Source organism: Brachyhypopomus gauderio, chromosome 5 (assembly GCF_052324685.1).
Source record: "Brachyhypopomus gauderio isolate BG-103 chromosome 5, BGAUD_0.2, whole genome shotgun sequence".
NCBI lineage: Eukaryota > Metazoa > Chordata > Actinopteri > Gymnotiformes > Hypopomidae > Brachyhypopomus > Brachyhypopomus gauderio.
The window spans coordinates 25,570,855-25,585,800 of record NC_135215.1 but is presented as its reverse complement, the minus strand read 5'-3'; the positions used below and the strand labels follow the sequence as shown (position 1 = coordinate 25,585,800).

The 14,946-nt window shown below is 43.8% G+C and overlaps 1 protein-coding gene across 2 annotated transcripts in view; it reads right to left on the bottom strand.

The window, feature by feature from the left end:
- Positions 1 to 13,426, bottom strand: part of pdzrn4 (PDZ domain containing ring finger 4) — a 46,706-nt gene extending 33,280 nt beyond the window's left edge. The window contains exon 1 of one of the 2 annotated variants that reach the window (XM_077006728.1): positions 13,313 to 13,426. Coding sequence is in view for 1 of the 2 variants with exons in the window: in XM_077006727.1 (XP_076862842.1) it covers positions 941 to 1,009 (69 nt within the window). In the remaining variant the exon portion in view is untranslated. Of the gene's footprint in view, positions 1 to 940; positions 1,282 to 13,312 lie in introns of those variants that run through there. The other variant, XM_077006727.1, reaches the window with a different exon arrangement.
- Positions 13,427 to 14,946: the final 1,520 nt, after the last annotated feature.

The following is a 14,946-nucleotide window of genomic DNA, read 5'->3' as shown; positions in this document are numbered from 1 at the left end:
TATCCCTCTGTTTAGAGCAGTTGCAATTCTTTTTCTCAAAAAGAGAGAACTTCCTATCACCTCTAACCAGCAACCAACAGGAATAATCTTTCTGATAGTCGTCTATGAACACAAAAAGGGACCTGTTTACATCTAATTAAAGCGCAAAGCCGCTTTGTAAAAGGGCTGAATAAGGTTGCGTTCAGAGCGGCGTGAAAATATTCATTAGCACGTGCGGTGCTCAAAAGAGATTTAGCGTTCCTCCCGTGAGGGGCGTGAAGCCAGAATTGCCCCGCCACGAAAGGAAAGGAGCCAGGAGGGATATGAGCTGGTCCCAGACCTGCCCCTCCACCCCAAAAGCCAAGCTTAATGGCCCAAGCCAAAATAACCAAACTAGTCTCAGATCATCATCTTTCATGCCTGAGAAAAAGTGCATCCAAAACAAAATAAAAAATTTAAATGTCAGGTAGGGTTACTCAAATTCACATCACACGCAATAACAGCTACTGGATTAATAACAGAGGCTGAACTGAAACACGCAGTGATGCGGAGCTCCAGCATGAATGAAACCTTTTAGGTCATCGCGCGTCACACGGCAGCAAAGCGCATCTTACAGCGCGTGTCATCGCCGAGCTGTCCAGTGGCAACAAGTGAGGCCAAGATATCATCAGATGTCATAAGCACACGTGCTACCACAGTAATCGCAACTCCAGTGTCAATACAAGCGAAAACGGTTGTTGATGTTGTCAACTCACTGGAGGATATTCTTTTAACCCATGACCCCCAAAAGCAAGTGATATGAGAGAGAGAGAGAGAGAGAGAGAGAGAGAGAGAGAGAGAGAGAGAGAGAGTGACCTAACTGACCTAAGTGTCCAGCCCTAACTCCGACGGACACAGTTAGATAATACCTCAGACAGGTATGACAAGCCCTCGAGAAACTGCCACGAACAGGGTGCTTTACCTGGGCGATCTCGTACAGCAGTTTGTAGTGTTCCTCTCTCTTTTGTAGCGTGCACAGATTGCAGCCCATCCTGTCCGAGGGGAGGAGGCGGTGGGACCACCCCGCGGGCGTCCGCTAGCGCTCCACGCACACGCACCCACACTAGGGAGCTCCCGCAACTTCTGAGCAGCGTTTCTCATCGGGGGATCGCCCCTCCCGCTCTTCCGCTCACATGCGAAACAATAAACACACCGGACCAAAATCTCAAGATCTTTTTTTTCACCGGCTTCCAAAAAGTGTGTGTTTGAGCGGGCGTGACAGTAGCCGAGTTCGGCGCGTTCCGTTGACCGGTTCTGTGTGTCTCTGCCTCTCTCCTCTCTCGTTCGCGCGCATACTACTGAAGCACATTCGCACACACGCGCGTGCTGTAGTAGAGCTCGCTTAAAGACACGCCCCCTTCTCTCACTCTCTCGCTCTATCTCTCCCTCTGACTCGTGCGCAAGACTACACTTACTTCAAGTCATGAATAAAAAAACAGCTCCATTGGTTATTAAAGGTGGTAGAAGAGCAGTGTGTGTGTGTGTGTATGTGTGTGTGTGTGTGTGTGTGTGTGTGTGTGTTAACTGGTTTTATATTTCAGTATATTTACAAGGTATCGTTTCCATTTCATTAATGCATTATGTTTATGGCTTACAAACATAGTAGCTTATGCTAAAATCATTATGTACGATATTTGCTGCAATATTAAATACAAACATGTTTATTTTTGTTTCCATTTTGTATGTGTATACTTCCCTTTATGTAGTTTTGACCTTTTCTTTATGTCTGTGTAAGTTCACCCAGTCAGTTACTATTGCAGTTCAATAGATTCTGATATTTGAACAAAATAAAAACTGTACAGCAAGAAATAATAAAGTGCTAATAAAGTATTACAAAAATATGGGTAATATGTTGTTATAGCACAAACATCATTAGGGTTTTACATGAACAGTGTTGCTACTTTGAAATGACTTGATAATCATAATGTTATTAGTAAAATATGTCCAGTTAAAAATGTAAAAAATGGAGCACCTGCTGTAAAGCATGACAACTGATTGTCAACAAATTGGCTTCCTGACTAGCTGCAGAGGTGGCGAGAGGGATGTGCAGTTAACAGCAGACGAGCAGGGCAGTTGTCTGCTGGCTGTGGACCGCGTCTCTCGGGAGGCAGTAATCCGATTTGCAGAGCTTTAATTTCACTCGGCAGGCCAGAAGAGTAGAAGGGTGAGCACTGATGCCCACATCAGGAACCTCCCTGTGCTTCACACCCCTCCAGCTAACACACACACACAAACATGCACTGCACTTCATGACACAATCATTAATACTGTGGCCTACATAAAAATGCTGAGCAGGCCTAGTTTGAAGTTCGGATCAAGAGAGCAAAAGGAAAATATCTAACTTTCAAAGAGAATTGCAAAATACATTGGCACTGGTCTGGAAAAGTATGGTAGAGTATGACATGGTCACTTTACCACATTCTCAACAATTGGGCAGGTCCATGTTTGGTGTTCACCATGAAAAACGTTCAGGTCTGAATGCTCCATTATGCTATAGGGAAGGTTTTGCTTGCAAGGTTAGAGCCATTTATTCCTTCAGAAAGGAGGCTCACTGCAAATGTGTAATGTTATTCTGATTGAACAACTTTTATAAGAATGATTTTATAAAAAATCATTCCTGATAGAAGTGGTCTCCCCCCAGAATAAGACAGGAGGGATCTCTGAATGGTTTTATGAGAATCAAAATGAAGTAGGTCATAAGGTGGGGCCTTCATATAACCCAAGTGAACAGCAGTGGAAGCCTGATGTGGACCATTGGACAAGTGTGTTAGACACTATCATCATCAGAAGTCCAGTTGAGGGAAGAGTGGTGTTCCAGTGTGGTGTACAGTCTATGGATCACTTAAAGGCCCAACACATTACTAAGACACACGATGTTGTTTATCCCTTTTTAATTTGTCCCTCATCTGTACATTTAAGTCTTCTGACCTCATACTGTTTCAGTTGGAAACCGACACCACAATTTAGTACACTGAACACTTTGAAATTATTCTGTGCTTCCTAAAAAGGCAAAATCAGAGACATTCAGTTTTATCCTTCTCATTTTCACAAAAGCATGAAAAGGTCATCTGAGAAGGTGTTCTTTAGGATAACAAGAGGAGATGTCATCCCAGTGACCCTTTAAAGGTGACATCACCAGAAAGTGCTTTGAGCTGCTACGGTGAGGTGACCTCATCTCTGTAACCCTGAGATACCCGGAAACAGCAGCACATTCAACACCACGGTCATACAGGTTCAAGTCAGGATCAAGTTCAAAATTAAATATGCAGTCTGCAAGGGTAAAATCCCCTCGATGAACCTTGATGACGTTGTCTGTGTATGTAAAATATATGTAAGAAGAGGGTTAATTTTTACAAGTCCTGGAAAAGCACTCATTTACAATTCTGACCCCAGTGATATCATTGTGGCAGAAATGTCAGTTGTGTCTTAGCAAATGATCAAAGCTTTTTCAACCTTGGCTGTTAACACCGTCATGTTCACTCAGCATGTTCACTGCTGACTAAGCTCTGACTCTAACCACCGATCCTCCTAGAGGAAATATCAGGAACTTTTTTCTCCCCCATAAAACGTTCCATAAGGAGACAATGGACAGGTGTCAGATGAGGAAGGTTTCACCCAGGCAGTCACAGTCAAAGTGAAAATAAATTTTATATTTATATATATATATATATATATATATATATATATATATATATATATATATATATATATATATATATATATATATACACACTACCGTTCAAAAGTTTGGGGTCACTTAGAAATGTTCTTATTTTTGAAAGAAAAGCAGTTTTTTTTTCTATTTAGCTAACATTAAATGCATCAAAAATACACTCTATACCTTATTAATGTGGTAAATGACTATTCTAGCTGTAAACATCTGGTTTTTAATGCAATATCTACATAGATGTATGGAGACCCATTTCCAACAACCATCACTCCAGTGTTCTAATGGTACATTGTGTTTGCAAACTCTGTAAGGAGGCTATTGGATATTTAGAAAACCCTTGAAAACCTTTGTGCAAGTAGGTTAGCACAGCTGAAAACAGTTTTGTTGATTAGAGAAGCTATAAAACTGACCTTCCTTTGAGCTAGTTGAGAATCTGGAGCATTACAATTGTTGGTTCGATTAAACTCACAAAATGGCCAGAAAAAAACAACTTTCAATTGAAACTCGACAGTCTATTCTTGTTCTGAGAAAGGAAGTCTATTCCATGCGAGACATTGCCAAGAAACTGAAGATTTCCTACAATGGTGTGTACTACTCCCTTCAGAGGAGAGCACAGACAGGCTCTAACCAGAGTAGAAGGAGAAGTGGAAGGCCCCGCTGCACAACTGAGCAAGAAGACAAGTACATTAGTCTCCAGTTTGAGAAATCGACGCCTCACAGGTCCTCAACTGGCAGCTTCATTAAATAGTACCCGCAAAATACCAGTGTCAATGTCTACAGTGAAGGGGCGACTCCGGGATGCTGGCCTTCAGGGCAGAGTGGCAAAGAAAAAGCCATATCTGGCTAATAAAAGAAAAAGATTAATATGGGCAAAAGAACACAGACATTGGACAGAGGAAGGATTGGAAAAAAGTGTTATGGACAGATGAATCAAAGTTTGAGGTGTTTGGATTACACAGACGAACATTTGTGAGACGCAGAACAACTGAAAAGATGCTGGAAGAGTGCCTGACACCATCTGTCAAACATGGTGGAGGTAATGTGATGGTCTGGGGTTGCTTTGGTGCTGGTAAAGTGGGAGATTTGAACAAGGTAAAAGGGATTTTGAATAAGAAAGGCTATCACTATCATGCAACACTATGCCATACCCTGTGGACAGCGCTTGATTGGAGCCAATTTCATCCTGCAACAGGACAATGACCCAAAGCACACCTCCAAATTATGCACAAACTATTTAAAGAAGAAGCAGGCAGCTGGTGTATTATCGGTAATGGAGTGGCCAGCGCAGTCACCAGATCTCAACCCCATTGAGCTGTTGTGGGAGCAGCTTGACCGTATGGTACGAAAAAAGTGCCCATTAACCCAATCAAACTTGTGGGAGCGGCTTCTGGAAACATGGGGTGAAATTTCTCCAGATTACCTCAGCAAATTAACAGCTAGAGTGCCAAAGGTCTGCAATGCTGTAATTGCTGCTAAGGGAGCATTCTTTGACGAAAGCAAAGTTTAAAGTAGAAAATAATTTCAAATAAAAAAACCCATTATTTCTACCTTGTCAATGTCTGGACTATATTTCTATTCATTTTGCAACTCATTTGATAAATAAAAGTATGAGATGTCAGGGAAAACACAAAATTGTCTAGGTGACCCCAAACTTTTGAACGGTAGTGAATATATACATATAGTGTCTTTTACCACACATGTTGTCACAAAGCAGCTTTACAAACACGTGGGTCAAAATCCCTAATGAGCAAGCCAGTGACAACAGTGGCAAGGAAAAACTCCCTAGGCAGGGATTAGAAAGAAACCTCGGGAGGACCATGAATCAGAAGGGAACCCAATCTCCATTGGCCGGCCCAACTAGTATCAGTCCAGTTTTATAGTTCTGTATCTAGGCCGCGCAGCCTCAGGTAGGGGCAGGTAGTGGCAGTATTGGCACGTCCACTGGCAAGCCAGAGCATTTTCTATGTACTTTAAGTAACCAGGATACAAAATGCAGGTTAAATATGTAAATATGTAAGCAGCCTTACTTGTTCATAAGGCACCTGACAATCTTGAATCAAATGACATCTCTCACTCCTCAGATGACTCACACATCCACGGAAAGATCCATGGCATCTACCTTACAAACGACAGCTACATACTTGGCAAAGGAAAGCAAATGTCTCAGATCAGACAGGTAATTCAACAGAAATTATTTTGAATCAGGCGAACAGGCACCATTTTAAGTAAGTTTAGTGATAAGTTTTGGAAAAAACATTTACTGGTGTTTAAATGATAACATCCATGCTGTCTCATCAGGCTCAAGTACCCTCTGAACTCTGTCAGATTAAGACCCAATGAACTTCATTGGGGTTAGAGCATTAGATGTTAGGTTTTAGTAGAACCCCTCCCTTCCCAGTACTAAATTAACACCTTGTGATGGAGTTCTGTTGCCACCTGAAGTAGATGGAAGTTCGATTGAGTCTGTCACTCAAGAGAATAAAATATGTGCTGTGGCTATCAGAGAGCTGGCACTTGGGTCTGAGTGCCAGAGCACAAATTTGTCACCCTCAAAGCTGTAGTTCGCTGATGGGTATGGATGCTACCTTCTTCCTTCACTACACACCCAAAGTGACTAATTAGCAAGGGTGGTGTTAATTTTACTGCTGCTGGACACAGCGTCACAGCACTCAAGATTTTGTTGTGTAGAAGATAGTGAAGGAGGCGTGTGATAGCTCAGCTTAAGGAGGCGCACGATTGCTCAGCTTGCTGGCCAAGGCTCATTTTTGCATCAGCTCAATCGGAGAGAGAACAGGGTCCATCTGCCTCACAGCTGGGGCTCACCACATCGCTGTACCAGAAATGATGGGCTTTCAACGGCCAGCCCCCACCACAATCCATACACGGTCACACGAGCTAACGTGCGGGCAGGCTCCTCTCTGACATGTTAACCCAATAGAGCAGCTCCCATAAACAAGATTATGGGGTTCCCCCCAGTCCAGCCTGGCAGTAAAACCACTCTCTCTGGCTGTGGGGCTGGAAACAGCCCTAGAGGGTCTTTTAAAGCACCCCCAGCATCTGTGCCAGATCTGAAGCGCCTGCCATTAAGAGCCAAACTCAGTGACTACCAACTGCTCTCCATGGCAGAGCTGGCTATGGTTACATTTGCACAGCAGGAGTACAGTAAACTAATGCCACCTATTCACTCTCCTCCCCTCTCCTCCCCTCGCCCGATCTCTCTCCCTCTCACCCTGGAGAGTCCAGTCGTGTCAGGTTGCACTTAGCCAGCTGTTGTGTTGACTGTATATTCAAAGAGGGATCTCAGTTCACTCTTTATGGTGCATTTGTTATTGTCTTGTTCTTTTGCGCTAAGAGTTAATGTATGTGTGTGTATGTGTGTGTGTGTGAGAGAGAGAGAGAGAGAGAGAGAGAGAGAGAGAGAGAGAGAGAGAGAGAGAGAGAGAGAGTGTGTGTGTATATAAACAAGTGCACATGAAGGCCACACCAGCTGTTCCCCCATTGTCCAGGTGCTTAACTAGATTATAACACTAAGCATTGGCCATGTAATCACTGCACAGAGGACAGAACACATGAATGGACACACACAGACACACACACGAAAGAAACCTGTAGTGGGTCTCGATCTCTTTCATTTGCCACATGTTTTGCATGCAACCTTTATCTCTGGATCTGTCTAGTTTAAGGCTTGGAGGCACTTTGCATTTAAAACTCCTAATCTTGGCCCACAGAACGAGGCTTTAGGAAGTGAAAGGGCAGATTTGACACACTCCATCAGCCTCCTTTCTTCGCTTGGTTCAGGTGTTTTCTGCAGCCTGGTCTGTGGCTGCTGGCCACACCCCTCCCCACCCCCTAAGCCTACCACATCCTTTACTCATAACATACATAAACCCCCCTCCGGATAGTATCCACCCCTTGGAGACTATGCACTTCCAAATCCTTCCTGTCCTATAGAGGATTCCTGATCACGAAGTGCGGAATCAAAATACCAGCCCCCCCCCTCAAAAAAATAAAATCCGGGTCGCAGCTGTGTAAGGACGAGTCGTCCCGGCGTGGTGGACATTACGCTTGCAGCTGTGGACCGAGGGTAAATAGTAACACTTGCTGCATTGATTGCAGTTTCTGTGTGTCCCCATGTATCCCACCAGGAGACCAGTCAATATTTTCAATAACAAGCAAGACTGTAGCAAGGAATCTGGCCCTGTGGGGCACAGGAAAGCAGATGTATAAGACAAATTTACACTAAGGGCATAAACCACCCAAACACACGCGTAAAGACACATACACACACACACACACACACACCCTATCCCATAGCTTGGTGTGTTACTCCTGGTCCCCAGGTTGCAATAATAGCCCTATAAAACTTTTACTGGGTCGAGATTGGCCCAGGCCCCATGGGGCATGCAATCTGAAAGCTGAAGCTGTGTATGCCGACACGTATGCAATGCAATTTTACAGTCATTATGGAGCCCCTTATATCTCATCACTAAAAGGAGACTTTGGAGCTGCAAAGAATGATGGTAAATACAAACTAGATTTCTTATTAAATGAAGGACTGTAGGCAGTATGCTAAAACAATCTGACCATTTGCAGGTTTGAAATTCTCAAATAACTTTGAAGAAGTTCTGTTTCCTTTAAAAATCATCTCCTTTTTCTGTGTGTCTGTCACTGTCTGTCTCTTCCTTCTTCTCTCTCTCATGTTAAAACATTATTCCAGGATGAAAAGAGGGACCCCAAAGGAAGGGTTTTCTTTCTCTGCTTCCCTGATATGAGTGAGTTGGCTCTACTTTGACAGAATGATTTTGCTGTCAAGATTAACACCAGTAAGTGCAATACTTGGTTTCTTGGGATACAAGAAGCTTTTTCAGAGAGCAATACAGTACATCTTGATAGGTTAAGAAATACCAAATTGCACTCTTATAGGATGGATCATATGCAAGTGCAATTTGTATATATATATATATATATATATATATATATATATATATATATATATATATATATATATATATATATATATATATATATATAACTCCTGCAGTATATTGCACTCTGAAGAATGTTCTAGTGCATTGTGCTCTAAGAAAGATGAAGGCCTATTATCTCTGTCCATTTTTTTCCTTTTGTAAATTAATATAACTATACTTCAATATCCTTGGGAGTTTGCAGTCATCTGTATTTTCACAATGTACTGTCTCACTGCATTTTCTCAAGAACGCTCCATTACACAGCCCTGTTTTGTGAAGTGGGAACCTGCGTGTTTCAGCAAAGAGGCCTGTGACAACGCCATGAAAGCAAACAACTTCATCGCCATTTAGAGAGTCCTGAAGCTGAACAGCAGCAAAGTGATTCTGGCTGCCTAAAGGGAGTCGCAGCTGCAGAGATACGTCAGTATGGCCCGCCATCTAACTGACGATGAACATTGATTTTCTGGTTGGGTTGAACAAGACGTGCGCATGGAAATCCGCTTGATGGAGATGCGGATAATCTCATTCTTCTCCTTTAACTTTTCCGTCTTCTTCTTCTCCCTTCCCCCAAAACAGGTTCCCTACCCTTGTCATGGTTGTCATAGCAACCTCGGCATGTAACGGAGTTCGTGACAAAGAGGTAGCAAGGTGAGATTCATTTCAAAAATAGACACCGGAGAGCCGTCGCTGCACTCAGCGGGCAAGCGTGCGTGCGACAGCGTTCGGCTTGCGCCTGTATGCACACAATGCAAAATGTATTTATTTAAATTCACATTGACAGCAGCTAGGCGAGACCAGGGCGGCGTGTTTTGACGTTGTACACGCAGCGGAACGCATAGCGGGTGGGTAGCAGGTGGATTTGTGGTATCAGCCACTAGACTCACCCGATCACAATGAGGTGGATGAGAACCAGAGAATAGCTGGACTGTAAAGGCAGGAGCTAAAATGACAGTTCAGCTTCAGCGGGGCCACTAATCGTTTTCTCCTCACAGCCTCGTCTAGGTGGTTCCGAGTAAGATACAGACGCTGATACAAACTGGCATATCCTTCAGAGTTCTCATGGAATAAAATTCCATACACACACACACACACACACACACACACACACACACACACACACACCCTCTCCACCATAACCCTTAGGAGGTTGTTACTCTGCGACGCCGCAAGGCCTCGTGAAAATCCCCCAGGCTGTGTTGATAATGTCAGTGCTCAGCTCTCCTCCAGTTGATCCAGACCTCCATCTGCCCACCCGCCTGTGGATTTACAACCCCTCTCGCTGCACCCTGCCCTGCGCATACACTCCCCATGACACATCCAGCAAAAGTGTGGAGAGTCAGAAATCCTGTTCTAGAATTCCTGTATGGAAACACACCCAGGCATTTGCAGAATATTCGGGCAAAATGCAGGGGAACGAGTCAAGACCTATTTCAAGAGAGATCTGATGGCACAGACCGTTGAGAACTACACCTCAAGTGCACCCAATCACAAGCGTTTAAAAGGGAAGAGAGGCTTTTAGACCTGCCAGCTCTGAAGTGAAACCCCATACTCGCGCTAATGCCACTGAAGTTGGTCCGACACATAGAGATGGCAGCCCCCTTCCTCTTCAGGGTGGACCATAGCTAATCAGCACTCACACACACTACTCTCTCAGTTTAGCCCTGCTCCACAGAGAGAGAGAGGGAGGACTGAGTGAGATGGGGGAGATAAATACACACATATATATATATATATAAACTCATTCATGTATATAAACACTCAGTGTATTTTTAATTTGTATTAATTTTAGTGATAATCATTTTCAAATTAATAATAACATTCTGGTAAAACTACCTCAAATTGCCTGGAACTAAGAGTAGAGAGAGAGGAGAGAGAAAAAGGACAGAGAGGAGACACAATGTTAATGAGCGAACACTGACCAGAGGTCAGCTGTCAGTGACAGAAGAAACAGAGAGAGACACACTGTTAATAAGTGAACACTGACCATAGGTCAGCTGTCGGCAAGCTGTGCAGAGAGGAATAAAAGCCCATCTAGCATGATAGAGCCATCCAGCACTAATGAAATCATTATAGCCCCTACTCTCACACTCTCCTTTTTAAGAGCACACTCTCAGAATCAATGCTTATAGACATCAGGAAATCCAGCCCTTCCTTTAAGTCCACAGTCCACAGTGGTTCTGTCTGAAGTGATGTTGCCTTGACAGACCCCCAGAAAGCTGTGCTGGAGGCTCAGTGCACTGCAGTGTGATGTTTTGCACACAAGGGCCCCATCCAGCCCAACCAGCTGAACATCTCCTCCCTGTTTGAATGGCCTGCTCATGACAGGCATGATGGTTACCTGATGATGTGCTGACTAGTTCTGAGACAGCGATAACACAACATCAATCCACACCTCAAATATCTTGACCAGAGTTAGGCAAAGCAAAGCCAACACTGATGGATTAGCACCTACAATGTTTAAGTTCACAGAGACCAAACTACCTCTGTATAGCTGAATCTCCCCAGTTCGTGGGACTGGAACAGCAGTCAAACTTAATTAATCTTGAGCAAGAGTCAAAAAAATCCTAAACTGGTCCAAATTGTCTGAAATATATATTTATTCATTCGAGCACTGAACTCATAAATGTCTATATATTTTTCATCTGACTGTCACAGAGACTTGTACCAGCAGTGTTTCAACAACTCATCCTATCAAGAAAGATTGAATAAACCAGAAATTTCACACCACATCAAACAACACAGTGGTGAAATACCACCTCCGTCCCTTCACAGACAAATTCAGTCAAGAGCAACTTCAGCTTTATCCAGACATCCCCAGTGGAATGTCCCAGTTATCAGGACTTGGTAGAACCTGCTAAAATCCAAGAAGAACATGTCTGCGCAGCTGGCCTCCGGCAACGCCCCGCCAGCAAACGGTCGAGTGTCCACAAGTCACATCTCCTAGGCTTTCATGACGGACGAGGCCCCAGGAGTCCAAAAGCATGGTGGCTCCAGCCACGATATCAGCTCTGCGCCTCATTAAAAGCTGATTTACAGTAGCTCTCAGAGACCCCAGATGCCTAGCAGAACACCGTTCCCCTCTACCAGGAACACACACACACACACACCCCTCCAGGGTTCAAGAGTGGCCAACGGTCAAGCAGAAACGTGTGGCAAGTGATTCGTGAATGTGAGGTGGGGCTGGGGTCTGGTATCAGGTGTGTGGGGAGGAGCTGTACAGGGTTATCTGTGCACCTCCTGGGCCCGAGAGAAATCCCAGAGTGGTTGTTTGCTTATTGGCCTGTTGTGACTTTTAGAAGCTGAGGTAATTGGCTATTTGTGGCTTGTGAACGTCGAGCTGACAGACAGCAGAAAGAACAGGCCAGTCATAGATAGGTACCAGATGCCATCATTAATGTTTGAGGGACAGTACATCAGAGGCTTTGATGTTTTGTCAGAAGCACAATCTCAACATAAGCAAATAAAGAAAATGGTAGACAAAGTACACAAGATCGTTACGCTTATTATAACAAGTGAAGTATATGTCCTCAATATTTATATTTGAGCGCAACAGGTAAAGTAAATGGTTTTAAATGTTCTTGAATATTAAAAGTAAAGTGTGTTACAGTTAAAATGTTATTGTGGGTTCGATTTCCAGGAAGGACACATGCTGTCATACTGATTCATATGTAAATCAATCTGGATCAGAACATTTGCCAAATATGACACTTAAAACGACCCAGGTTGTTGTGTAGGAAGCGGTGAATACATCTGCGAAGCCCTTTTACTGCCATTTAATTTTAATCAAATTACCTGCATCTTCCAGTTTCAGCTGTAGGCCTATGTAAAGTAGTTTGAGGTGTGTTAGGGTATACTGTGCCCACTGAGCCATAAAAGCGTTTTTTTTTATCACAAAGTATGCAGAAGTTTCCGGCAGTGGTGATGTTGCTGTCTGCGGATCGGCTAATGAACCACGGTGCTACACACAGACTCAGTACAGAGAACCAAATGCGTGTGCAGGACTCAGGAGGATAATTTAGCCCACAGTTCAGTGATTCGCACTATTTGATGTATTCGAGGCAATGAGAGATAAGACCGCCATAGCAACTGCTTTTTTTCCCTCATAAAAAGTGAAACCAAAAGATATTTTTAAAAATTAACAGGTATGTTTCCTGCTGTAAAAATAAACAAGGCATAAGTCTAAAGACTAATCGCAGTGTTATGCTATTTATTTCAGGTCTAGGAAACACGATTCAAAAGCAATTTATGTTTACACCATATGTTTTCGACCGTTAATGCGCTAGCTCGCGCAGAAATGAAGATTGGTAGGCTACAGCTAATGTCGAAGTAAAGAGGGCAAATGCAAGGGAATGTTAAAGTGTTTGATGACGTTAGTTTAATGTAAATCTTAAAAGCCACGCTTCCCACAGTAAAGCTGTAGCCATTAAACTCAGCCAGATAAATTGGCGGTCCGAATTGTAGTGGCAAAATAAATTTCAATTACAGTCTCCATTATCTAAAATTGGATTTCTCTTAGACACCCTCCCATACGCCCACGTGTGCGCGCGCTCACGCACATTTAAAAAGGACTAATCATTAGAAGGTCAGCGGAAACCTAAGAATCGTTGCTTTGATGTGGCCAACAAAGTCGGCGCTAATCAAATTAATTACACCAAACCTTATCTGCCAGGATCAATACATTGAGGCTCCTTTGAAGATCACTCTGCTTCTTCAGCAGGCCACACGCGTGTATTCGTGGCGAACACTGCACCGAGCCGTGCTATGACGTTCATTCATACATCTCGAGAGAGCTGCGACAGTGCGCGGATCAATACACCCGCAAAGGCACAAATAGGAGTGTAATAGCGCTATGCCTTTATTGTGGGAACGCGGATAAGCAAGAGAGCTTCACGCGGCCATCCAAAGAGTCCTTTAATAGGGTTCAAATGACCTTTTATTCAAAGACAACGGCGATCTGAAAATGACAGCATATAGTTAACATAGCCTATAGCAGGACAGTCAGCTCTCTATAAATGCGTTCTGAGGCTTCGCGAGCGTAATTGCGCGTGTGCGCTTATACTTAGAAAGAGAAAGAAGACGGGCATCTGCCCTTAATAACCTGCTGCCATGAGTGCTATTGGGAAGGAGGCTCACGAGAACCTCCCCAGGTGCCCAGCAAGGGAGATCTGTTCTGCTCCGCTCTGCTAATGGATCCGCATCAGACATCCGGAAGAACGAGCTCGCTCGAAGGACGCAAAACATTCTCCCAAAGGAGGACTAACAACAGGGCACTGTCAGGGTAGATGAGAAGTCTGCTGCCTTTTCTGGCTAAGTTGATAATAAACAACAAAATAATCACTGTGTATCTGAGAGATGGGGCAGCTCACGGTTGTTTTGATTCACTCTCGGATTTTGCCGTTCCTAAAGGCCCAGGTTGAGTCTACTAGAGTAAAGGCCCTCCAATCTACTAGACTAGTCTAGTCGTCGTCTTTATCAGCACATCTCCTGCATACGAACAGCACTTTTAACAGCAATGTCTTTGTTAAAAGTGAGACCGTGAGAAACCCTTACGTTTTGGTGAGTTTATACCAAGCTTTTCAATCTTCATGCTCGTTAGACTTGCGGTGCAAAACTTGGAGAGTCTGTGTTTTCCTCATTTTGAAATGAAAGGAAGAAGTTATGTTTGATGACATCTTTTTTTATTTTTCACTATATACTACAAATTGTAGCAAAATTCAACATGGAGGTTTAGTCATTACTGCAGCAAATATGGCATGACTTCAGAACACATATCAGAAATGCCAGGCCTGTCCGCATTGGCTTATGCTGAAACACTTAACATACCACACTAAACAAGGGCCATTTTGCTCAGAATATAAAGTAGATCCAGCAGGGAGAGCTGAAGCTGAAAAATGAAACCACGTTCTGTGAGACTGTATCACAGCTCTGCTCATATGCATAACAGAGCCCATGCCCACTCACTGAGGAGGATCTGTCAGTCATTCTCAGAGTGCACATTGACCTTGCTAGGTGGGGCTGGGGTGAGGGGGAGGGTATTGGGGGGACCAGATGTCATCCCTCTCTGGAACAGATTCACTCCCATCCCTAAATCCCTGCAGAATGTTCTGGGGTCAGCCCCTAGTCAAAGGTCGATGGATAATCTGCATGACCAGTCTGCATGTTTGCATGCACCTCAAGGACAGTGTGGCTGGTGGAACAGATGAAGGAGTGACATATAAGGAGTATAGGTCGAGCAGTGGGAGATATCCATCAGGCCAAAGCTGTACAAACACTCTCTTCACAAATGGAGCG